This window comes from Pongo pygmaeus, chromosome 1 (genome assembly GCF_028885625.2).
Source record: "Pongo pygmaeus isolate AG05252 chromosome 1, NHGRI_mPonPyg2-v2.0_pri, whole genome shotgun sequence".
NCBI classification, from domain to species: Eukaryota; Metazoa; Chordata; class Mammalia; order Primates; family Hominidae; genus Pongo; species Pongo pygmaeus.
This window is the reverse complement of record NC_072373.2, coordinates 212,530,434-212,555,399: the sequence shown is the minus strand read 5'-3', so window position 1 is coordinate 212,555,399 and position 24,966 is coordinate 212,530,434. Positions and strand designations below refer to the sequence as shown.

The 24,966-nt window shown below is 50.8% G+C and overlaps 1 protein-coding gene across 4 annotated transcripts in view; it reads left to right on the top strand.

The window, feature by feature from the left end:
• Nucleotides 1-24,966, top strand: part of IGSF21 (immunoglobin superfamily member 21) — a 274,351-nt gene that overhangs the window by 168,171 nt on the left and 81,214 nt on the right. For all 4 annotated transcript variants that reach the window (XM_054450753.2, XM_054450763.1, XM_054450785.1 and 1 more), the window contains exon 3: nt 16,191-16,312. In XM_054450753.2, coding sequence (XP_054306728.1) covers nt 16,191-16,312 — 122 coding nt within the window. The remainder of the gene's footprint in view (nt 1-16,190; nt 16,313-24,966) is intronic.

The window sequence follows — 24,966 nt, the reverse complement described above, 5'->3', positions numbered from 1 at the left end:
GCAATTCTAATGCTTCCCCTGGTGTCCACTGGGATCACTGGGTAGTATTCAGTGGGCGGCTGATCTGGTCTGCAGGGGTCAAGGCAGCTTTACCCACCTGCAGGCATGGCTAGAAGGCTGGCTCAGCAAGGTCCCCCTCCTTCTCCAGGTGGCCTCTCTAGCACCACAATCAGATGTCTTAAGCAGCAGCTCAGGATGTACTTGTTCCCAGAGGCCTGAATGAAAGCTTCCAGCCCCTAAGGCTTGGGCTTGGAGATTGGCACACATCTCCCATGTCCGCCAATTCTGTTGGTCAAAGCAGTCTCCAAACATGTCTAGTTTCAAAGGGAGAGATCATAGACCCTCCCCCACCCCTGCCATCTCTAATGCAGGAATCTCAAAGAATATGTGCCATCTTTCATCCACCACACATTCCTTCCTCTCATTATCATCACCTTCTTCATTTGCCGAGAGCTGGAGTCACAAGCCATTGTCTGGGGCCAAATTTGTCCTGCAGATTGTGTTAATTTGATCTACACTGGGGTTTCTGTTTTTAATTAGATGACTTGGACCTGCATAGACTCCCTGTCTCAACACTGGTCCCACCCTTCCCACTGCCTGCCAGGGGCTCACTCCTTGGCTCCTGGGGCCATCGTTTGGTGGTCCTGGACTAACAGGTGCACAGGACCAGTCGGATGGGCCACACACAGGGACACTCACACATACAAATTATCAGGACTTTTATATAACTCAGCTCTCCCAGCCCAATTTCTGGAAATAAATGCTGGTTCAACAAATGTGTAGACCTTTTCTGAAGTCTTCAAGATGGTTTTGGGGAAAGAGGTGGGACTCAGAGACGCAGGGGCTCGTGTTCTTGTCACCGTACTGCCTGGTGGCCTTGAATAGATCGCCTGGCCTCCTTGGGCTGTTGCTTCTGCATTGTGCAGAACAAAGAAAAGACGTCACCCCTGCATCGTGCAGGACAAAGGCTGGGGTCACCCCAAGTTTAAGGCCCAGCTCCTGCCTCTTGTCTTGGGCAGATCAGTCCATCACTCTGGCCTTGGTTGCCTCCTTTGAAGATTGGGGCCATAACGTGAATCCCGTGGGGTGGTTGCAAGGATGAAATATAGTGCCAGGCACGGAGTGCTTGGTCCTGACAGGCCCTCCTGTACACTCTGATGCTCTGTGCCTGCGTGGGGCCTTCAGAGGCCAAACTCCCCCACCCTAGCTGAGGCTCACTCACCTCTGTGTCTAGCACAGGGGCTGACACATAGTAGGTGCTCAGGGAGCCCTTGTTGGATTGGACTGACCCTTTGTCAAACAAAGCAGTAGCAAGAGAAATGAAAACATGTGACTTTTCTTAAAAAAAAGAAAACTTGTGCAAGAATGTTCTTAGCAGCTTGAAGCATAGCAGAGCCTAACTGGAAACTGTCCAGGTGCCTTTTAACAAGAGAACAGCTAAACAAAAATAGACATGGAATACTACTCAGTGATTAAAAGGATTAAACCATGGTACACACATAGCAGGGGTGGATCTAAAAAATATTATGCTGGGAGAAAAGAGCCTTCCCTGGAATCTACACACCGTATAATTCGTTGATACGAAATTCTAGAACAGGTTAAAATGTGAGAAACAGATCAGAATAATGATCGTCTCTTGGGTGAGGTTTGGCTGGGAAGGAGCGGAGGGAATTTTCTGGAGTAACGGTAGTGTTCTGCATCCTGAGAAGGGCTCAGCTTACACTGGTGCACGCATTTGCCAAAACTCAAAAAGAACCCTGAGTGGTACTCTTGAGATTTGTGCAATTCATTGTATATAAATTTGACCTCAAAAGAAAAGGAATTGTAAATAAATATTGAACTCTAAATAGAAGGTTTAGGAGTAAACTGTACAGGTGTCTGCAGCTCACTTTGGAAGGCATCGAATAAATAAGGCTGTGTGGCTGCATCGAGAGGGATGAATGGAGGGTGGGGGGAGATATGATAAAGCAAACATGGTTGCATTTATTTATTTATTTAATTTATTTTATTTTGAGACAGAGTCTCACTCTGTCGCCCAGGCTGGAGGGCAGTGGCGCGATCTCAGCTCGCTGCAACCTCTGACTCCCAGGTTCAAGCAATTCTCATGCCTCAGCCTCCTGAGTAGCTGGGATTACAGGCGCCCCCCCACCACACCTGGCTAATGTTTGCATTTTTAGTAGAGATGGGGTTTCACCATGTTAACCAGGCTGGTCTCGAACTCCTGACCTTGAGTGATCTGCCTGCCTCGGCCTCCCAAGGTGCTGGTATTACAGGCATAAGGTTTTTTGTTTGTTTGTTTGTTTGTTTGTTTGAGACAGGGTCTTGCCCTGTCACCCAGGCTGGAGTACAGTGGCGAGATCTTGGCTCATTACAGCCTCAACTTCCTGGGCTCAGGCAATCTTTCCACTGCAGCCTCCTGAGTAGCTGGGACTACAGGCACATACCACCACGCCTGGCTAATTTTCTGATATTTTTTGTAGAGATGGGGTTTCACCATGTTGCCCAGGCTGATCTCAAACTCCTTCGCTCAAGCAATCTGCCTGCCTCGGCCTCCAAAAGTGCCGGGGATTACAGGCACGAGCCACTGCGCCCAGCCCATGTTCACATTTTAATTGTGGAAGCCAGGTAATAGGTATATGGGTGTTTGCCTTAAAGATTTTTACACTTTCCTGCTTGTTGGGAAATATTCATAATCAAATGTTGGGGGAAGAAAACATGAAGCTATAGAACTAAGCTAGGACTTGTCTCTGAGCCTCGTCTGTAAAATGCAGACAGCACTACCCAGACGGGCATCCCTGGGATCAAACAAGAAGCAGTGAATAAAGAGGAGCCCATGGGGAACTGGCAGGAAGCAACTTGATTCTTCTAAGCAAACGGGGCCCCACCTCCTCATTTGGAGGTTAGCTTACATGTGACCTTCTGAGGCTGCCCTCCCCTGGCCACCCATCTCTTCTAGCCATCACCCTATGTTAGTGTCTGCATAGTAATTCACTCTAGCTGATAAATCTCTTCCATCTTCCTTAATTTAAGGTATCTGTCTCCTGACAGTAGAATGTGGATTCGAGGAGAAGAGGGACATTGTCTTATTCATGGCAATATCCCTGGCACATAGTAGGGACACAGTAACTCTTTGTGGAATGAAGGAAGCAATTTGTAGGGCCTGCATATGCTCTAGCATAACCCCTCAAGTGCAGAATTCTGCCACCCAGAATTTGCCTATTGTTAACGCCACCCGCATAGAACAGCAGGAAGAGAACTTAGCGATCAGCCATCCCCTGGGCCCCATTTAACAGATGGGGGAGCCAAGACCCAGAGAGGGAATGCAAACTTCCCAGCATCCACTACCAGTGAGTGGCTGAGCAGAGATGGGGCCCAGGTCTCCTGGCTCCCAGCTCAGTGTTCTTCCTCTCCAACTGGCTGCTGGGGCTCGTGGTAAAGTGCTGATTCCCAGGAACAGCCAGCAGATGGACAGACAAGCTTCACTGGGCTGGGCTGCCCTGATGCCATATGTTAATTACAGCAGACAGGATATGCCAGCCTAGCAATGTTTGCTGGTGCACCCGCCCCTCATTTAGCAGGTGGGCAGGCTGGCGCAGGCCACTGATCTGCCACGGGTCTGCCGGCGGCTGATCATGCTGACACAGGCCCAATTGTGCACAGCGCCTGCTAAGTGGGGTGGGCCAGGCAGATTGGCACAGCGAGGTCCCTCCCCGAGGACTGGCAGCCCCTTCTGACTGCATCGGTCAGCCAGACTGGTACAAGCTGGGCATCTGTCCCATGATGAGCCCTTGCTGGACACAACCTGTCTACACAGGTGTGCCCACTGACCGGCAGCCCGGGGGGTGACACGGGGACTGAGTGCTGAGCATGACCATGGGGAGACCTTGTAGGGGGTGTCACAGGCAGGGGATGTGGGCCAGAACCTCGCACACAGGTACACAGCTACTGGGATCAGATAGGACTCTGCCATGCTCCTGCCCACCCACACCTGCCCTGTTGACTGGTGGGATCCAAAAATCAAGTTTACAGCCCTGAAAGAGGGGCTGGAAAAGTGGTCTCTTCTCTCCAACCCAGTGCCTCTTCCCAGTTGCCACCAGTTCTACTGTTCACACTGCAGCCAGGGGGATTTCTCTGATACAAATGGAGCCGGTCACTCTCCTGTTTGAAGCCTTCAATGGCTCTCCGTTTCCCTCCAATAAAATAATAGTAATAATAATATGCATTATTAGCATTTTACAGCTAACAGCACTCAGTTATAGCATGTGTACTATGTGAAAGACACCTTCTAAGCACTTTATAGGGAAGAACCCGATTTGTCCTCCACCCTAGATGGTGGTGCTACTGCTATCCTCATTTTACAGGTAAGGAGACTGAGACAGGGAGATAGGAGATCTCAAATTGACTTGAACCTAAAGGTCTGACTCCAGAGCCTAACCACTACCAAACCCAGACTCCACATGTGTGAGCCATGACCCTCCCGCACCAGGCCCTTCTACACAGCACCCCCAGAACTTGTCCTGAACCCCCCTCACTCTCTGCCCAAGCCTTGCCTTCTTGTTGATGCCTGGGGGCCCCCATGCTCTCCTCCTGTCTGCCCCGAAGGCTCTGCTTCAACCTCCAAAGCAGGGCTCAGGGTCCCCTTCTGGGCAGGGCCTGCCCTGGACCCTCCCTGGCAGAGCTCCCCGGCCCCCATGCCAGTGCTGTTTCCACTCCATGTCAGCAGCCTGCTGCCGAGCGAGCACCTGCTGCTAATATTTCTCTCCTGACCCCAACCTCCACCTCACCCATTCTGTGAACTCCCTAACGACGCCTCTGTCCGCAGGCCTGGCCCGCAGGAGGTGTTTATGAATGAACAGATGAATGAATGAATGAATGAACAGGTAAGTGAATGAACGAATGAATGAATGAGCAGGTGAGTGAATGAATGAACAGGTGAGTGAATGAATGAATGAACAGGTGAGTGAGTGAATGAATGAATGAACAGGTGAGTGAATGAATGAATGAATGAACAGGTGAGTGAATGACTGAACAGGTGAGTGAATGAATGAACAGGTGAGTGAATGAACGAATGAATGAATGAACAGGTGAGTGAATGAACGAATGAATGAGCAGGTGAGTGAATGAATGAATGAACAGGTGAGTGAATGAACGAATGAATGAATGAGCAGGTGAGTGAATGAATGAATGAACGGGTGAGTGAATGAACGAATGAGCAGGTGAGTGAATGAACGAATGAGCAGGTGAGTGAATGAACGAATGAGCAGGTGAGTGAATGAACGAATGAGCAGGTGAGTGAATGAACGAATGAGCAGGTGAGTGAATGAACGAATGAGCAGGTGAGTGAATGAACGAATGAGCAGGTGAGTGAATGAACGAATGAGCAGGTGAGTGAATGAACGAATGAGCAGGTGAGTGAATGAACGAATGAGCAGGTGAGTGAATGAACGAATGAGCAGGTGAGTGAATGAACGAATGAGCAGGTGAGTGAATGAACGAATGAGCAGGTGAGTGAATGAACGAATGAGCAGGTGAGTGAATGAACGAATGAGCAGGTGAGTGAATGAACGAATGAGCAGGTGAGTGAATGAACGAATGAATGAATGAGCAGGTGAGTGAATGAATGAATGAACAGGTGAATGAATGAACAGGTGAGTGAATGAGCGAATGAATGAATGAGCAGGTGAGTGAATGAATGAATGAACAGGTGAATGAATGAATGAACAGGTGAATGAATGAACAGGTGAGTGAATGAACGAATGAATGAATGAGCAGGTGAGTGAATGAACAGGTGAGTGAATGAGAAGCTGAGGTCAGTGGGGTTACAGGAATGCACACTGAGGGTGCGTAGTGAAGAGTGGCTTTCGGCCAGGCATGGTGGTGGCTCACGCCTGTAATCCCAACACTTTGGGAGGCGAGGTGGGTGGATCACCTGAGGTCAGGATTTCGAGACCAGCCTGGCCAACATAGTGAAACCCTGTCTCTACTAAAAAAAAATAAAAACTAGCCGGTAGTGGTGGTGGGCGCCTGTAATCCCAGCTACTTGGGAGGCTGAGGCAGGAGAATTGCTTGAACCCAGGAGACGGAGGTTGCAGTGAGCTGACATGGTGCCACTGCACTCCAGCCTCAGCAACAGAGTGAGACTCCATCTCAAAAATAAAAATAGAAATAAAGTGGCTGTCATGGAGACACAGGTGGCTAAATAAGTTCCTCCTCCTTCCTCCTCAGCCCACTCCTTCCAGAAAACAAGAGGGGAGGGCATTTGTTAAACTGGGAAAGAGCCCCCGAGCCCCTCTCTTTAGGGGTGAGCCATGTGACCCTGAACCCCTGAACCCTGTCTCTAATGCTGGGATTTTCCAAGAGCATACTTGTCGGGAGGCAGGGAGGAGGCAGCGAGGAGCTGGACATGATCACCTGGTCTGGAGGAGGGACCTAAGTATCTCAGGTGCTACAGCTGTTCAGCATTCGGTGAACCTGGGCTTTTAGGGTCTGGATTCCAAGCATCTGGATTTGGGGGTGTGGTGGAAAGAGGATGTGCTTCGGAGCAAAGAGCCTGGCTCCCAGCTCTGCCGACTCCTCCCTCTGTGACCCTGGGCATACCCATCCCCTCTTGGGGCCTTGGCTTGGCCTCGTGTAAAATGAGAGCCCTAAATGGGACAGTCAAGGGCGCTCCTGCTCTGAATGACCTCCTAGGGCACCAAGGGTCCAGCAGTTGATGGCCCCCTGGGAAAGCTGCAAATAGGCCCTGGTGAGGAGTGCGTTGTCATTCCTGATCCCTGTATCCAAATGACCCGATGACGCTTGTTAAAAATGCAGAATAAGGACTGCATTTAGGAGTCACTGAGTTGGAACCTCCAGGATAGGCTTCCGGGGAAACTGACATTTTCAAACCCCACCCCCACTCTGGCCCAGGTGATTCCGCTGTGCACTGAAGTTCGAGTGTCTGGCATCTATCTGAGGCCCTTTCTATTTCCCCTGCTTCCTGTCTGCTAGTCCCTAAAGCATGAAGGGGGAGTGGGGTGCTGCACGGGAGGTGGAGAAGGAGGTCTCAGAGCTCCCATGCATGTGTCTGATAGAGTTTGGGGGGCTCAGGGGGTTGGGTCGTGACTGTGGGCTTTGTGTTCGACTGGTGGGCACCTATCTGGGCATGGGACATGGCAAGGGAGCAGAGTTGGCATGACATCCCCCACCCTGGTAGATACAACCTGACATTTGCCAGAAACTCATCCCCTTACACACACACACACACACACACACACACACCCAAACACACACCCTTTCCCGGAGTGAGGAGCAGAGTATATAACTGCACTTACAGCTGTGGGTGCAGGCATTGTGCATGCACAACACCGTGAGTCCACAAACAGACATGCAGCCCTGAAAATGCCTGCATACACTTTCTTACACTCCCTGTGAGACCTCCTGGTCTTCCCTGTGCAAACATCTAAAACTACAGATGAACATTCTCATTATTACTTTGCCTTGCACACACATGTGCAGCCTCATAGGCAGCCTAGAAACACACCTATTTGTACAGTCATCCCTACAGATGCACAGATGCACACCCATACTCCGTTGAACACAGGCTTCCTCGTTCACAGCGGGCTCACCCACGCGGGCTGGGGCCCCAGCTCACACCAGTGGCACACACCTCCTCACACTTGCAGGAGCACCTGCCTACATGTAGGGCATGGGTCCTACGAAGAAGCTGCAGCCGCTCTCCTCCCTGCCACTCTCCCCGCAGCCCCCAGGCCCATCTCTGAGCTGCTGTCTGCCATCGCACGGTAACCAGATGAGACAGGCAATTTATGACACCAGCTGTCTCTGTCAAAACCGGATCTCCCACACACACCAGGGGAAGCCAATTACCCTGAGCCCAGCCCTGCCAGAAACCGGGGCCCACAAGGGAGAGCAGGGGCTGCCCAGAGAGGTGAGTGGCACCTGACATGAGGATTTTCTGCCTCTTCTTGTCCTTGGGAATCTGGTATCCTCTTTCCCCAGGCCCCCTTGGGGAGGACAGAGCCTGCCCTACCCTCTCTGAGGCTGCTTCTCTGGCCCAGCTTCCAGGCCTAGGAACTGCAAGAGCAGTTTCAGGGCGGAGAACAGGTGGGCAGGGAGGTTTAGGGGAAGAGTGGTCCAGGGTTGTTATGGCAACAAGAAAGGGAAGAACCCTGTGCCCCTCCCCCTACACAGCAGGCAGCCAGGCAGCTGAATCATTCTCCCAGGCTTCCTCTCCGCCTTCATTCCCCTCACCTCTTCCCTCAACACCCCTGCCTTGGTTTTCCTCTCCCTAGAATACCTACTCCCTTTCTTGCCCCCCTGCCCAAAACTAAATCCAACTCTACTACCTGAGCCACTTCCTATCTGGACTTTGGAATGAAACCCAGGTTTAAAGCTCTCCACTTCACCACCTCCTAACTGGGAATCAGGGCAAATGGCATCCCTTCTCTGGCCATGGGTTTTGCATCTAAAAAAAAAAGTGATGTTCATTTCTATAAAAAAAATTGAACAAGAGTCTTCTAAGTACCAGACTCTGTTTTATAATCGGGGATGCAACATTGAACAAAATGAAGTCCCATCCTGGGCTTCAGGCTCCACTGGAGGAGTCGGAAACCACACGTTTCAGAAATTTAGAAGAGATGAGTCAGTTTTCTCACTGTCCTCATCTGCTTTGTTTACAGCCATACTCCCAGCACCAAGCCCAGCTCCTGAAAGGACCTCAAGCAATAGACAAACTCACAAAGGAACCAGTGGACTCAAGCTCTAGCCTGAGGTTGACTTGGTCTAGCTCCATCTTTGTGCCCAGCCTTGCAGGGAGCTTTCTAGGCATACTTTCTGAGTGGCTGGGATGGCGGCAGATCTGCTTAAGTGAACAGGAAGTCTGTTCCTTCCTTCACTGACTCATTGGTTCATTCCACAAATGCACACTGAGCATGTACTACGTGCTAGTTCCTACGCTAGGCTCCTGGGATCAAGTGAGATGGGCAAGGGACTCCCACGGGATAGTTGCATGGCAGAAGTTTCTAGATTTTCTCATCACCTCCCACAGTCTAGAAGCTGAGCAATAAATTCACACTAACAGCAGTGTCCACTTGCCTTTGCATTTTGCAAGATGCTTTTACATATGTTTGTTTCTTTTAGTATTTCTTACAACTCTGGGGCGTGAGTTTGATTAATATCCCTCGCGTTACAGATGAGGAAACTGAGGCTTAGAAACAATCAGTGACTTGTCTGAGAACCCAGAGCCAGGGAGTGAAGCACCTACAGTAAAACGGAGTCCCTTTCTAGCCCTCATTGTCTCTTGCATTATCTAATTTAATGCCCTTTTCCCCTAACTACCATGAAAGGCAGGTATCGCCTTAGGCTGTTTACAGCCAGGGAGCACCTCTTGCCTGGGCTGGAATTGGAAGCTGTGCTGGGCTGACACAAGATCCCAGGCGCCATCCACTCCTCTATATCTAATCAGTTGATTAAAACCCTCCTTGCAAACACTCTCTCGGCTGCCTGGACACAGAGACCTCAGCTGCTCCATTTCCAGGAGAGCAAATTCCTTCCTGGCTGGAGAGGAGTTGGGATAATGTAGGCAGGCAATTTAAACAGCTCCAGCAAAATACACCAGCAGTTTTCACTCTCTGCCACTATTACACTTTCCAGCCGTGGCAGGATTGGCCCATAAGTGGGATATCAAGTTTATTACAGCTATTTCCAACCTGTAATTGGTTTTGTGGAACACACAGAGAAGGAGGTTGGGAAGGTGGGGGGAGGTGATATTTTCCCCCTTTCTTTTTTTTTTCTTTTTCGGATGACAGCACCCAGGGACATTGGTGAGGCAGCCGAAATTGGAGACTTATTTGTTTTTCAAATTAAACAGCCAGGCCGGTCGGCGGGCTCTCACACTGCTGGCTGGACTAAGTCCACCGGCCACTCTTTGATGATTCTACTTGAAAAGCAACCTGGCCTGGCTGCAGCCAGATTTGCTGGTTGGGGTCAGGGGGCAGCCAGGGCAGCTCTGGAGCATGAGAAACTGTGGTCTCCAGGCTGATTCTTCTAGAATCAGAACACTGCGGGCATTCAGGGTGGCAAAGAGTCCTCAGTTTCCTCATGGAACATTTAGGGAAACTGAGTCCCAGAGAGAGGAACAGTGCAGAGACAACCTTTGGGACTTAGAACCTAGCTCTCTGCCTCTGAGAAACTTCTACACAGCGTAGCTGGTCATTTGGGGAATTCCTAGCTGAGATGCTCTCAGGATGGGGAAGAAAAGAGATACCTGTTCTTAAGAACCCATGTTACCGTCTGCTGCCATCATTGCAGTCCACCCACCCTGACCAACCTCCCTACTTTGGACTTAAGAAAAGTATGTAATAGCTAATATGATGGAGCACTTTCTGTTACGATGAGAGGAGTTGATGTTTGCAAGCAATATCTGGCAGAGCGTAGGCGCCAATGCATGCCAGCTATTATTATTTCAGTCATGTTACTGTTATCGCATGCCAAGCAATCCCCTGGGCTCTCTGTGTGTTCACTCTCAGGCACTGAGTTCTCACACGTGCCTTACGGGGAGGCATGATCCTTCCCATTTTGCAGATGAGGAAACAGAGGCACACAGAACTCTCCAACATCGCCCAGCAATCAACTGAGTGGCAGAGCTGGGATCTGAATCCAGAGCTGTGTGACCCCAAAAGCCTCTGCACATTTCCCATATCCCCAACCTCAAAGTAGGTCTTCTGCCCACTTCTTTTGGACTAATCCATGCTGAGCGGTCAGCTCTGCTGTTTACTATTACAAGTATAATACCTGTGTGACCTTGGGCAGTTCACGTGCCTCTTTCTTGGCCATGGTTCCTCTGTCTGCAAATGGGGATGATGGCACATGTCTCTTGGTATAGTTCACTTATTCAGCAACCCCTCGTATGCCAGGCACTGTGCTAGGCTCTGGGACACAGGGCTCTTGGAGCTTACAGTCCTGAGATTCCAAGGAACAATGGAAGGGAGGGCTGGGGGACACTCAGCCTGTGTAGGCACTGGTTAGGATGCAGATTCTTTTGCATAACTACATGCACAGCCTCTTCTGTCTGATCCAGGTGTACCCTTTGCAGAGTTAGGATGTTTTCCTGCACAGAATATCATTAATGCTGGGAGCTTTAAGAAAGAGAAACCCTGCTGGTTCCTTTTGAAGCCTCACATCGGGGGTGGTCTGAGGCCACTGTCCCGCCTGGGCCAGGCTACTCTTACCAGGGAGTCCCAGACAGATGAGGGTCCAGGCACAGCAGGCTGTCCTGGGGCCAGTCTGTATCACAGAGCAGCAAGGACCTTTTCCCTTTTCTTCACGGTATTCCCAGTGCCTGGCACATGGTAAGGTCTCAACTCATTCATTCACTCATTGACTCATTCAGCAGATATTTATCAAGCAAGTGCCATTTGCTAAACTCTGGAAACAGAGCAATGAACAGGACAGATAAAGACCTCATCTTCGGCCAGGCGCCATGGCTCACGCCTGTAATCCCAACACTTTGGGAGGCTGAGGCGGGCAGATCACGAGGTCAGGAGATCGAGACCATCCTGGCTAACACAGTGAAAACCCGTCTCTACTAAAAATACAAAAAATTAGCCAGGCGTGGTGGTGGGTGCCTGTAGTCTCAACTACTTGGGAGGCTGAGGCAGGAGAATGGTGTGAACCTGGGAGGTGGAGCTTGCAGTGAGCTGAGGTCGCGCCACTACACTCCAGCCTGGGTGACAGAGAGAGACTCCGTCTCAAAAAAAAAAAAAAAAAAAAAAAAAAAAAAAAAAAGCACCCATCCTCATAGAGCTTATGTTCTAGGAGTAGTTCATATTCAAGGAGCTGTTTGTTTGTTCAACAAAAGTCTGTTGAATATGGAATGAATGAAATCATTCATTTCAGAAGTGCCTCTCGCTCTGGGGCCGGGCAAACCCACACATCCGCAGGGCTTGGCTTACCTTGTCTGCCCTGTCAGCTCTGCAGTTGTCGGTCTGCCCTGGCCTGATGGTCCCTGCCCACTGGCACCATGGGAGCCTCTCAGAGCCCATGAGACCTGCCTGCCTCCAGGTACTCACTCAGGGCATCCCTGCACTCTATTTTGAAGCTGCTACGATGACTACTAGCAAATTCTCGGTCCCTGCTCTCTGCACCCCACTCCTTATAGCCACAACCCAGCCTTCTGGCACCTCCCACCTGCCTCCCTCTCTGGGTGTGGGCTCCCTTCTTTCATTTACTGAATTCCACATCCTCTGGCATTTTAGCAAGAGACAGTTTGCTCTCCAGCCCCATAGACAGAAAGAGCCCTGGAGGGTGGGGAGGGACACAGAAAAAGAGATGGTCCAGAAAAGTGTGAGTGCTCGTGAAAATACCCCACGAGTGAGCACTTCCCACCTACCAGGGACTCTACAAGGCTCATGTAATCCTCACAGGGAGGAACGTTGCCTTATCCCCATTTCACAGATGAAGAAACTGAGACTAGGGGAGGTGGAATGACTTCTTCAGAGCACAAAATTAGGAACCAAAATCAAACATTCAACTGGGGATGGAGGAAATCAGCCTTGCTTCATGCTCCAAAGCCTCCCATAGGCAGAAAGAGCCAGACTAGGACCAAGCACTCCCTGAAAAGGGCCTACTTCCTCCAGGAAGCTTTCCATGATCACCCCTCCCTCCAAGGGGATTCTTGGCTCCTTCAGAAGTGTCAGAACATCATTGGATAACACTTGGTAATTACCTGTTGCTGCTGCAGCCATCATCTTACTGACTCTGGAACCTCAGCTAATTGTGGACTGTGTACCTCTTGTGAATAAGGTCGTAATGGGCTGCGACCGTGTCTGAAATTTATTTCCTTCTCGGCTGTGAGGCTGCAACTGCCCCTGTATGTCTCAGGTGTGGAGAAATGTTTCTAGAATTAAAGGCGAGGTGTCTTCCAGCACACCCACCACACCTTCTGTCCACAGCCTGTACTAATCCCCACTTCCCATCTGGCCTCTTTCTTGGGCCCTCTAACCACCAGGAACCACAGAATAACATCCTTGCAAATAGCTGCTCGCCCGCTGACCCCACCTGAGCGTGTCTGAGCCTCCCATTTCCTTTACCTTCCGGGAGGCTGAGGGAGGAGGGACTATGTACCACAGAGAGCTGGGACAGTGGGGCCTGCCCTCCAGATCCCTCACCCTGCAGCCGAGATAAGCACTTGTCTCCAGCTGCCTGAAGCAGGTTTCACAGAAGCAGTTATTTACTCCTCTGGCTGACAGTGAGGCCCCAGACACAGCCCCAGAGAAACAGATGTAAATAAAACCAAAGGAAAACTAGGCTCGTCCTTGAAACTCCCCTGTCCCTCAGCCTGAAACAGCGATTTACGACTCGGATAATTCTTCAGTGCTTTATCTGGGGTGTGTGGGTATGTGTGTGGACGTGTGGGGTGCGGGTGTATTTTCCTAGTAATAAAACCCTCAGTCTCGGCGAATAAATTTGAAGAGACAGTTTTACTGACAGATTTTTTTCTCTTTTGTGTAATAAAAAAAATGGAGTAAAATTTGAGATTGGGACGATAAGGGCTGCCGCATTTTAGGAGGAGATAAAAAAGCAGTACCTGAAGGGAGGCGAGGCCAGAAGACGGGCTGCCAGTTAAACAGGCAGGATGCCTTCCGCTTTATGACTTTGGGAGAAAAATCCTCGCACTTCCACTGAGATTCTGACATCCTTTCTCCTAATGAGCCTGGCCACCAGGGGTAGAAAGGGACGTTGAGAGGCACTTAGTTCACCCTCAGTCTCTTCCAGCCTGATGGGATGGGATGTGAACTCTGGTCCGGAAGCCAGACGCTTGTCAGGAACCTAGTGTGGGGCCTCAGCTGAATAATTTTGCCTCTCCAAGCCTCAGTTTCTTTACCTGCAAAATGGGAACATTCTTGTCTGTTCGGCTGTGTTCCCAGGGACCTGGTATGGCCACCCAATGTGATGGGCTTAAAGCTGGGTTTCTCCACCTGGGCACTGTTGACATTTGGGGGCCAGATAATTCTTGGGAGGGGGGCAAGGGGCTGTCCTGGACATCGTGAAATGGTCAGCAGCTTCCTAGCCTCTGTCGGCTAGACACCAGTACCAAACCGCACCTCTCCTCCCCAGTTGTGACAACCAAAAATGTCTCCTGAGCTTGCTGTATGTCCCCTGGTGGGTAGGGTGAGCGAAATCACCCCCCAAGTGAAAAGGCCCTGCTTTAAAGGTACTTTGGTGGCTCTAAAAAAGTCAAATGGGTGAGGCGGGGATGGGAAGGGGGTGCATGGAGAATGGGGAGCCCCTGGAGGGTCTTGGCCTCCACCCCAGGCTGGGACATTGGGAGGTGGGGAGATGGAAGCTCTGATCCCAAGTACGGCCAACTCTCTTCTCCACCCCGTGCCAAGCTGGACACAGTCAACTCAGGGACATTTTTCTGGGTGATGACAGTGGACGCAGAGTCAAGGTGTGGTTGGTTAGGGGTGGGCATCTTTCTTGGGGTGAGTGCCGGTGAGTGCCAGCAGGGATCCCAAGAGGAGAGGAGAATCCTCCTGTCCCCATCCTCATCCTCTTCCTCCACTCTCATGGTCCCATTTCAGAAGCTGGACCTGATCCTCTGTCTCCCCTCTGCACACGGTCAGAAAGCGCCAAGCCCTCGGAGGGGAAGAAAGTGACACGTGTGCATGTCGCTAAGTCCCAACAGAGACAGGAGGGGTGTGGGCTTACGGAGGGGTAAGGAGAAGCCATGCCTTGGGAAGTCTCACTGCCGCTTCCTCTCAGGGTCCCAGGGCCTGCGAAGGCCTTCTCATGATTCTAACCATCCCTGGTCCTCACAGAGGCCACCTTACTCTTTACAAAGCTTGCGGTCTATGGAAAGTGACCGGCACAGACGTAGCCTGTGTCTGCACACAGCTGGTGCTCAACCAATGCTAGCCAGATGCATGGAGTCTCTCCTAAACCAGTAGTAATACCACCTAGGTCAGAGAGATGTGGTCCAAGTCAGCTTGGGTACATATGTGTCTAGAGGAGCCCAGCTGTGTCTAGGGCCAGTACTCCCAGGCAGGTGACAGGGGGACAGATTCACACTCCAATCCTCACCTTTTTGCCTGGGGAAGCTGCTTTCAGCATCCCCCCTAACCCAGCCCCTTGGAGACACCCATCCCTAGCCACCCCCCTCCCTGCCCCTCTCCCCACTGCCTCCACCATGCAGAGCTGCAGGGAGCTAATTCCACTTCTCCAGGCCCAGGCATGAGGCCTCCCCATTGCAAGCTGTTAGCGCGGAGCCCAGCTGAGCTGCGAGAGGCTGCAAGCTCCCAGTCTATAATAGAGTTGCTGAGACAAGCGGAAAACTGCAGCCGAGTAAACAGATAAATAATTGAAACAGTGACAACACATACCTTGCTGCTTTGTGGATTGACACTTTCATTAGCTGCAGGCAGCGCAGATGTGGGGAGGCAGGCGGGCGGCAGCTGAGGGCACGGGACGCTTGGGTTTGCTTTCCATCAGCCATGAACAGCGGGACAGCCCGGCAGCCTTGGGCTTCCAGCGCTGGCTTCATTGCCACCTCCCTGCCTTCTCCCACTTCCGCATTCTTAGGTGAAATGGGGACTTCATGTCCTCTCTCATGGCCCATCCCAAGAGGAGGGCAAGTGCCCCACGCTGTCCCCTTCTGCATTGCCCATGCCAGGATGTTGGATTCCTGACCTCTCCCAGGCTCCCTGCCTCTAGTCTTGCCCCTTTTGATTCATCCTCAATCTATAGCCAGAGGAGCTTGTAAATCTAATCTAAGCCTGGCCCTGGGGACCACTGCCTTCAGGAGAAGCTGAGCTCCTTTGCTGTAGAGACCCTCCATGATCTGGCCCACATTTTTCTTCACAGCCTCTTCTCATCCCACTTCCTTTCTGCTCCAGGTGTTGTGAAGGCAGCAAGCTTCCCCTGAGCGCACACTGCTCTTTTCTGCCACAGGGCCTTTGCTGTTCCCTCTGCCTGGAAAACTCCCACCTGTTGCCAGGCTGGCTCCTACTCTTCCTTCAGGAGGCAACTTAAACATTGCTGCCTCCAGGAAGCCCTCAGTGATTACCTTATTCTCAGGATGAGGGCTGTCCTTCTTCTGGGCTTCCTGCCTGCATCTTGTCAGTGTCCTGGGGAAAGGGGTGACCAGGGCTGGCTGAGCACTCACGTGTGGCTATCTCTGTGCTCTGTGGCAGGTGACGGATGGTGGCACCATCAAGCAAAAGATCTTCACCTTCGACGCCATGTTCTCCACCAACTACTCACACATGGAGAACTACCGCAAGCGAGAGGACCTGGTGTACCAGTCCACTGTGAGGTGAGTGCCTGGGGGCGGCGGGCGGACAGCAGGGGAAGTGCGGAGGGATGGGGAGTGGGACGGAGGGCAGTTCTCCAGCCGTTTCACATCAATCCCTCGGTGCTCTTGGGCTTGGAAGGCAGAACTGGGGGCTCCCCTTATGGAAGTGGGACCCATTCCCTGGAGGGACATCCCCTGGAGGGAAGAGGCAGGAGAGGGCCAAGCCACCGCTCTTCTGACTGGCCTCCTCTGCCAGCTCCTCCAACAGTCCTGGAAGGTGGGTTTTCCAAACTCCATTTATTTCCAAGTGAGATACTGAGGCCCAGAGAGAGTGAGCAATGGGCCTAAACTCACACAGGCAGCAATGACACTGCTGGGCAGTGAAGCAGTTCTGCCTGGCTTGGAAGCTCATACACCCGTTCTACTGTTTCTTGTGAGCTCCAAGGCCATAAGGGTCCCGAGCTTAAGAGAGAACGACCCCAAGCAACTGGACTCCCAGGTCAGAAGCAGCAGGGTGGGAAGGAGCAGTGCTCAAGTCGGAGATGCTTGATTTTCCTACCCCATCCCTGTTTTCCAGGAGGCGGGTGGCAGAATCAAGCTGACTTGATCTCCTTCTAGAGCCTGCTGTTTTCCCTGTGTGTGGCTCCACCTCCTTCCCACAAACTCCCTACAAGATCGTAGTCCTGTTTTATCCCTTTGACCCTTAACACACGCTGGTCCCTCTTCTCAAAGGGCCTTTCTCCCTTTGGTCATCTGGTAAACTCCTCATCAGCCTTCAGAACCCCACTCAAGAAATTCCACCCATGGGACCCCTCACCTTAGCTGAACCGATCCCCCAAAGCTGGTCGGCTGCAACTGCCCCAGTACCCACCCCTCCTCAGAGGGAATCTCACTGCATTCATGAAGAGTGCACAGCTTTGCACACACACACTGTTCCACACCACACCGCCAAATGCTTTGCCAGGTGCCCAGCCTGAAAGTAGTGGTCTGCTCCAAAGCTGGAGGGGGACCGTGCTTCATCGGGTACCCTGGAGGGGGCTGCAGCTGGCAAACCCACATGATGTGCACTGTGGCATCATGCTATGTGGATGTCCCAGCTAGTGCCTGGTACTGTGTTGTATTTAGACTCTGAGCCTGGAGGAGGAGGAGGCCCTACTCTCCAGCATGGGCTGTGGGTCTCTGTGACTGTGAGCTCCAGGAAGACAAGGCACATGCTCCTCCTTCACCTTGCATCCCCAACTCTCAGCCCAGGGCCTGGCACACAGTGGGTACGTAATGAAATTTGCAAAATGAGTGGACACCTCAGGCTATACTCCTCAGCCCTTCAGGCCTGTTTTCTATTGGGTAAAATTAGAAAGTGGGACAAGAAGATTGTAAACGGTGGGTCCAACCCTGCACCAAGAATCTGGCCCAGGCATCCTCCTCTGCCTGCTTTTGTAAAAATGGGAAGGTGAGTGTGCTCCCCAGGTGGCCTGGCTGGGTTCTCCTCCTCTCTGGGCTCTGTGCCAGGACCATGCTGAGAATGTGGACGTGAAGGTGTGTGAAGAGGTGTGTGAACAGCCGCACAAACTCCTTCATCCATCTAGTTATGATTTCTCCTGAACCTGCTTCCAAAAAGAAATTATGGTGCCTTAAAATATTAAAGCACACCTAAAACAAGCCAGTTACAATCAAGATGAAAAAGGAGATAAAAACTCATTTTGGAGAAAATAGCTATTTTGGAAACCACAGATGGTTTTATAGTAAGTGAACTCCCAAATAATCTCCACGACTCCCAGAAACCTAATGCCACTCAGCCCACCCCTGCCGGTCACTGTGTCTCTGAGAATTCCTTCCTCACCAAGCCACCCACTGCCACCAGCATGGCCTCTAGGACTCCTTGGTTCTGATTTCTAGCTAAGAAAGAAACCCAGGGACCATCTAGAACATTCTTGAGCACCACTCTCTCCTGCTCCCTGGAGCCTCAAGAGCAAGCCCTGCTACCAGAAGACCCAGATGAAAATCCCAGCTCAGTCTCTGCCTGCTGTGTGACCTGGGATGAGAGCCTTAACCTCTCTGTCTCTGCTTCAGGTTCTTCGCCTGTAGAGCAGACTTGACATGACTGGCTTTGTACAATTGTTGCGGAATTTCAGTGAAATTTATGTCTAACAGCCTGAGTTCAAATCCTGCCTCTTCCACCTCCTGGCATTAGTGAAATCTGGGGCTGGTAACCCCACAATCGAGTTTCCTGACCTCCAAAGGAACATGACAGCACTAAGAGGCTAGCTGCAGCTTGTGAGGAGCTGATGGCATGCATTCAAGTGAAGTGCTGGTTTCCGGCCTCATGTTTGCTGCCATTGCCTAGAACAACCTCTCCTTCTCCCACCATAAAACAAAACAAAAAATACTCACCTTTTTATAAATCTCATAAAGCCTCCTTTTATGCACTTTCTGTTTTGATCTGCACAAACAACCCCATGAATGCAGACAGGTATTATTATTATTAATCATTTTCTCTAGCCCTGTTCTTACTACAGAAGAGGTCAAAGTTCAGCAAGGCCCAACAGTCTCCCTCTGGAATGACGTGAACTTGACCAGACCCCTTGTTTTTCAGTTGTGGAAGCCAAAGCCCAGAGAGGGAATGAGGCTTGCCTGAGGTCACACAGCGGCCCTGACTTAAGCCTGATCTCAGGAGCCAGTGCTCTTTTCTTCCCCACGTGGGGGCCAGTCTCCCCCACCTTCTCCCTGAGCCTCAGTAACAGGGGTGGTCTCCCAAGCAGAGAGCACCCCAGGGAGCTGAGCTGTCCTGTTTGGTGACCACCAAGGGAGAGGGAAGGAAGGAGCAGACCCTCTGGAGCCTAACGGGATCACGGAGGATTGTCGGCCCTCCCAACCAGCCGTGCGGGGGGCGACTGCCTCTTCAGGCTGCAGAGCCCCATCAGGGCTGGCGGCGGGGCGCCGGGGCGCCGGACTCCGCATTTACATATAAATGAAGATATTTACAAATTAATGCATCTCAACAAGAGAGAGTCCCAGCTCCACAGCTGTCTGAGCCATTTCCTCTTCAGCTGGGGAAAGTAGGGAGAGAATGAGGCTGAGAAGATTACCAAGAATTGGCTGAGAGCAATTTCCCGGGTAGCCTAGAGGAGCCCCAAGGACTCCTGGAGCTTTTTGTCCCACTGATGGTGCCCTGGAGGGATGGAAGTTGGGTGGATCATCAGGACTTCTGCCCCCAGGGGGTACAGGTGTGTATCCCCAGTTGTATGACCTTGGACAGATCACTGCCTCTCTGAGCGTCCCATAGGCCCATCTATCAAATGCTTTTCTAGGTCTTAGCCCCAGAGCCCAGAACTCCCAGGTTGGAATTGACAAGAATGTATTCCCTGCAAGCCTATTTAGTTGAGCACCTACTAGGACCTTGGCTTGGTGGAAGGTGCCCAGGGATACAGGGGGGAATGAGAAAAGCACGGCTTTGCAATCTAGTCAGGGAGACACGGCACAATGTAGATGAATACATCATTCCACATTCTGCAAAGAAGTGATTCTAAACCGTGGGCGTGTAATGAAGGGGCAAGTGGGGTGCAGTACCGGGAAGGAATGCGATGCTGGGTGCCATTTAGACGGGTGGTCAGGCAGGGCCTCCGAGGAAGGTGGCACTTGGGTGGAGACCTGAGGGCAAGAAGGAGCCCTCTGTGAAAGGGAGGAGGCAGATGTGCCTGACAGTTATCCCGCCCTGCCCACATCCTCTTACCCCTCGCTCTTCCTGGCAGTGCCAGCATCCTTGATGCTTCCACAGGGCTTTCTCAGGGCACTGGAGCCCACTCAGCCTGCACACGAGAAAGGTGAGAAGTGCCGGGGAGTTGACGCCACCCCGGGAGCAGCCTTGACCAATGACTGTTTATTGGGTGCATACCCAGCCCCCTCGTCCCTCCAGGGGGACAGTTCAGATGCATGCTCTGGAGGACTAAGCACATGCTCCTCCTTTACCTCACATGCCCAGCTCTCAGCCCAGGGCCTGGCACACAGTGGGTGCATAATGAAATGTGCAAAATGAGCGGGCAGTTCTGGGTATGCTCCTTGGCCCCTTGGGGGTGTTTCCTAATGGGTAAAATTAGAAAATGGGATAAGAAGGGGGGACATTGAGAAACTATGGGATGAATGCTGTCAACTCGCTGCCAGAGTTTCTCAGTGCCCCCCCCAGAATAACCTTGAGAAGGCACCTGTATTGGCTTCCTTCCCTTCTAGCTCATTCCATCAGCTTCCTGGGACCCCTTCTCACATAAACCCTTTGCTCCTAAATCCTTGTTTCAAGGTCTACTCTTCATTCCACCCTTCTAGGTTCTTGGCTGGGGCCCGTGTAGCAAAAGATGAATTCACAAGACAAAAGGATACAAGTCTAGTTCGTATACGTTTTAGGTGACGCAGGAGATTTTATAAGGAAATGAAGACCCACAGAAGTGGTTCCAGCTGAGTGTTTTTTGCTGGGTTGGATGAAGGGTGGGGAGTCATGGGAAAATGTGAAGGATAGAAGGATCTGAGCTAAGGGAAGTAAACTGGGGACACTCACCAGGGTGGCTTGTTCAGATCCCTTGGAAGTGAAGATGCTTCCTTCCTCCAGGTACAGAGAGGGAACCTCTCACGTGAAGGTCTTGTGACCTGCTTCAGGGAAAGGTCAGAGAGTCCTTCCTGCGCCTGCCATTTCTCAAATTCCATCTGCTTAAAATATTCAATATACCAAGGTGCCAAATTTGAGGTGGCACGTCCTGAACCCCCTCCCCATGGAATGTGGCCATTCCAGAGGGCAGCTGTGACCTCCTTGGAGGTCTGAGTGAATCCCAGTGAGGCTTCAACCACTCCGCCCACACATGCTGTGTCTTCCATTTCCTGAAGCACCCTGAGGCCCTTGTCCCATTCGATCTGCTCAGGAAGCAATGAGGAGCACTGGACAGATTTCACTGGCCTTAATTCACTGGTACAGGGAATCTAGATTCGAGGGGCTCAGTGTACTCCTGCCCCCGACCTGCTATTGCAGGTCCCTCCAACACCTTGGCCAATGTTCTTTGCCAACAAGGTCCTACTTGTCCTTTCAAGTTCAGCTTAAATGTTGCTTCCTATAGGAAGTCAGCCCTGACTGCTCAAGCTCACTGACTGATGCTATGTCTTCAGAGTCTGCCCGCCCTCCCACTAGACTGGAAGCCCCAAGAGGACAGGGACTAGGTCTGATGTTTTCACCACCATCTGCTCCCCAACCCCTAGGACAGCACCCCAACCCTGGGCACGTGGTAGATGATTTGTAAATATCTGTGGGGTGAATGAGTTCGTGGTGAGCATGGTGGTGGAGTCCTTTCAATGCAACACTTGCTGCTGGTGGCGAATGAACGAGACACCTTAGGAAAGGAACATCCAGGCCCCCGTTCCTTCCCCCAACACTCACATCATTCATTCATCACAAAGGAATTGAGTAGTTACCATATATCAGGGACAATGATGGAGATAAAGTGGTGAACAAGACATAATCAGACCTGCTTTCGGGAGGTTTCTGATCTAGTGGGTGAGGAGAGACACACTACAAAAATGCCTTTAAAATAATAAGGAAAAATAGTTACAATGTGTGATGAGTGTGGTGAAGGGAATAAGGTACAACTGTCCCTTGGGATCCGTGGGGGATTGCTTCCAGGACACCCCCAAGCAGATACCACAATCCTAGGATTCTCAAGTCCCACATATAAAATGGCACAGCATTTGCACATCACCCACGCACATCCGCCTGGATCCTTTAAAGCATCTCTAGATTACTTGTAATACTTACTATCATGTAAATGCTAGGTAAATCATTGTTATACTATATTTTTATTTGTATTATCTATATTGTTGCATTTTTTTTCTGTGAATATTTTTGGTCCATGGTTGGTTGGGTCTGCAGATTCTGAACCCATGGATCCAGAAGGCCAGCTGCAATGTGATAGAGAGGGGTGAGAATAATGGAGTGAGGACATTGCATAGCTCCTCATAGGAGATACCTGGAATGTATCTCCAGGAATCTGGAGACATCTGAGCACAGATCTGTAGCATAAGAAGCCAGCCAGACAAGGTTGGGGCTTGGGAGGGCACTCCAGGTAGACGACATAGCAAGTGCAAAGGTCCTGGAGTGAGAAAGAGCTTGGTGTGATCTGGGAGCTGCCAGAGGGCCATTGTGGCCAGAGCACAGGGAATGGGGAGGTCAGCTGACGTTCATTCTCTGCACCCTGGAAGCTGCTGAAGGGTATGGCATGCTGTGATATGCGGTTTGTCAAGCTCACCTTAGTTCCTGGGTAGAGAGGGTGGGTTGGAGGTGCCAGGGAAGGAAGACAAAGCCGTCCACAGAGGAGCCTGGAATCTGATTTCCAGGTATAAAATATTCAATATACCAAGGTGCCGTATTTGAGGTAGCGTGTCCTGAAGCCCCTCCCCATGGAATGTGGCCATCCCAGAGGGCAGCTGTGACCTCCTTGGAGGTCCGGGTGAATCACAGCGAGGCTTCAACCACTCCTCCCACACACATGTGGTGTCTTCCATTTCCTGAAGCATCCTGAAGCATCCCCCAAAGCCACAGGTGGTGGGGAACAGCCGGGCGGGGTGGGGTGGGATGGGCCTGGGGGCCATGTAGAGAAAGCCAATGCTGGGCTGCACCTTTTGATGCATGTTTATCAGGAGGGAGACTCGGGAGAGCTGGAGTAAATGAAAAAAAGAGGCTGAGAATGCAGGGCGCTGGAAGAAATGCTACTTTCTTTATTACTCTGAGGTGCATTGGGTCACATATACACTCAACAGTGCACAGTAAGCGTTTGCTGCATTTGAGGCACAGAGCTATGGTGCACAAAGGTGGCTAAAATCAGCCCCTGCCTCTTCGGAGCTTAAAGCCTGTTCCCCTCCCTTCATGCCTGTTGGCCTATAAGCTCCTCCAAGGCTCAGCTACATCTTCTTCATCTCAGTAACCCCAGGACCTACTTGGCATTTAGAAAGCAACAATAAATATTTGTGGAATGAAAAGAGAAAGGGGAGATAAAACACGAGATAAATAGCTAACAATTCAAGTAATAAAGTGATAGCTGTCATAGAGAAGATTCAGATATAATACAATGATGAATCAGAGATGCAGAGACTGGGGAAATCAGGGTGATGCTGGCATTTGAAGTGGTTCTAGAGGCGTCAGTGGGTTTTAGACAAAGACGAGCTGGGAGCTGATTCTCTGGTCGGAGGGCCCGTGTGTGCAAACACATGGCAAGAGGAAATTGACCAAGTAGTGGCAAGACCACTCCATAGGCGGACAATGGTTTCTAAGCAGAAGCTCTCTGGAATCTGTTCAAATGAAAAAAATAAGGGATTGATTTTTAAATAGGCACATTAACTGTTTGGTTCAAAGAGCAGAGGGGTTTGTTTCCCTTTGAAAAGTTAAATGATCCTTCTACAATCTATTCATGTGGAGACCAAACTCTTTTTTTACGGTTGATACAAAGAAAAGTGCCATCTGACCCTCATTGATTTCAAAGTCTGAATTCTCCAGCTCCCTTCTCCCTCTGTATATTTTCATGAAGCATACGTCTTTTTTCTCTAAAATATACCTAACAGGTGCTGCTTGCCACATGAAGTGGTCATTCATTTATTGATTCTTTTGACCACCCAGCAAACACATGTTGCCTACCTACTGCATGCTGGGTTTGTGCCAGGCACTCAGCAACAACAAACACAGGCCCTGCCCTTATGAATCTAACTCTCCAAGAATATGCTCAATTCCTGACCTGCTGGAAACCCATTCCTCTCTCTCCCACCCAGAATTCATCCAGGAGTGTGAATGAGAGAGAGTGGCATTGTTTATTTTATTGTTTTTAACAGATTATGCCTCTTAGTATTAGAATTGAAAGCCCCTGGCTTTCAACCCAAAGTGGGAACCTGGTCCCCGTCTCAAAACCAGAGATGATTTTAGAAGACAGGATTGCAGGTCTCCTCCCAGCCACTAGGGGAATGCTCAGCAGCCTTCAGCAGCCTTAAATTGCCCATGAACTGGCCAGTGGCTCATGCCTGTAATCTCAGCACCTTGGGAGGCTGAGGTGGGAGGATCACTTGAGCTCAGGAGTTCAAAACCAGACTGGGCAAAATAGTGAGACTTCTTCTCTAAAATAATAAATAAATATAAAATTACATATCAACTGAGCAACAAGCCACCCACTGGTGGTGTCTACACCACAGGCCAGCTCACTGACCACCTGCATCAGGATCACCTTGGAAGTTGCTTTAAAATATCAGTTCCTGGGCTCCACCATGACAGAATTTGATTCCAGCCCAGAGCAAGACCTGGGGAACCTGGAATTCATTTGCTAAAAAGTCTTCCGTGTTAAGATATGGGCAGTGAGATTTGGAAAGCCCGCTTCACACAATCCCATCCACCTGATCCGATGTGCACACTGGGGTCAAATAATTCAATGGTAGGCACCAAGGCATAGATAATTCTAATTGTTGGTGGTCCCCATCTGCCAACAGGCGGTTATTCTGAGGCCCCTAAAGCCAGACCACTTTTAATTGAAGATGATGAAATAGCCAGGCCAGCCAGTGACCTAAGAGTCCATTCCCTGAGGCCAGAGTGAACTCACAGGCACCAGCCAGCCCCGGAGCTTGAGCTGCCTGCATGCCTGGGCTGCCAGTCATTAGCAAAGCAATAA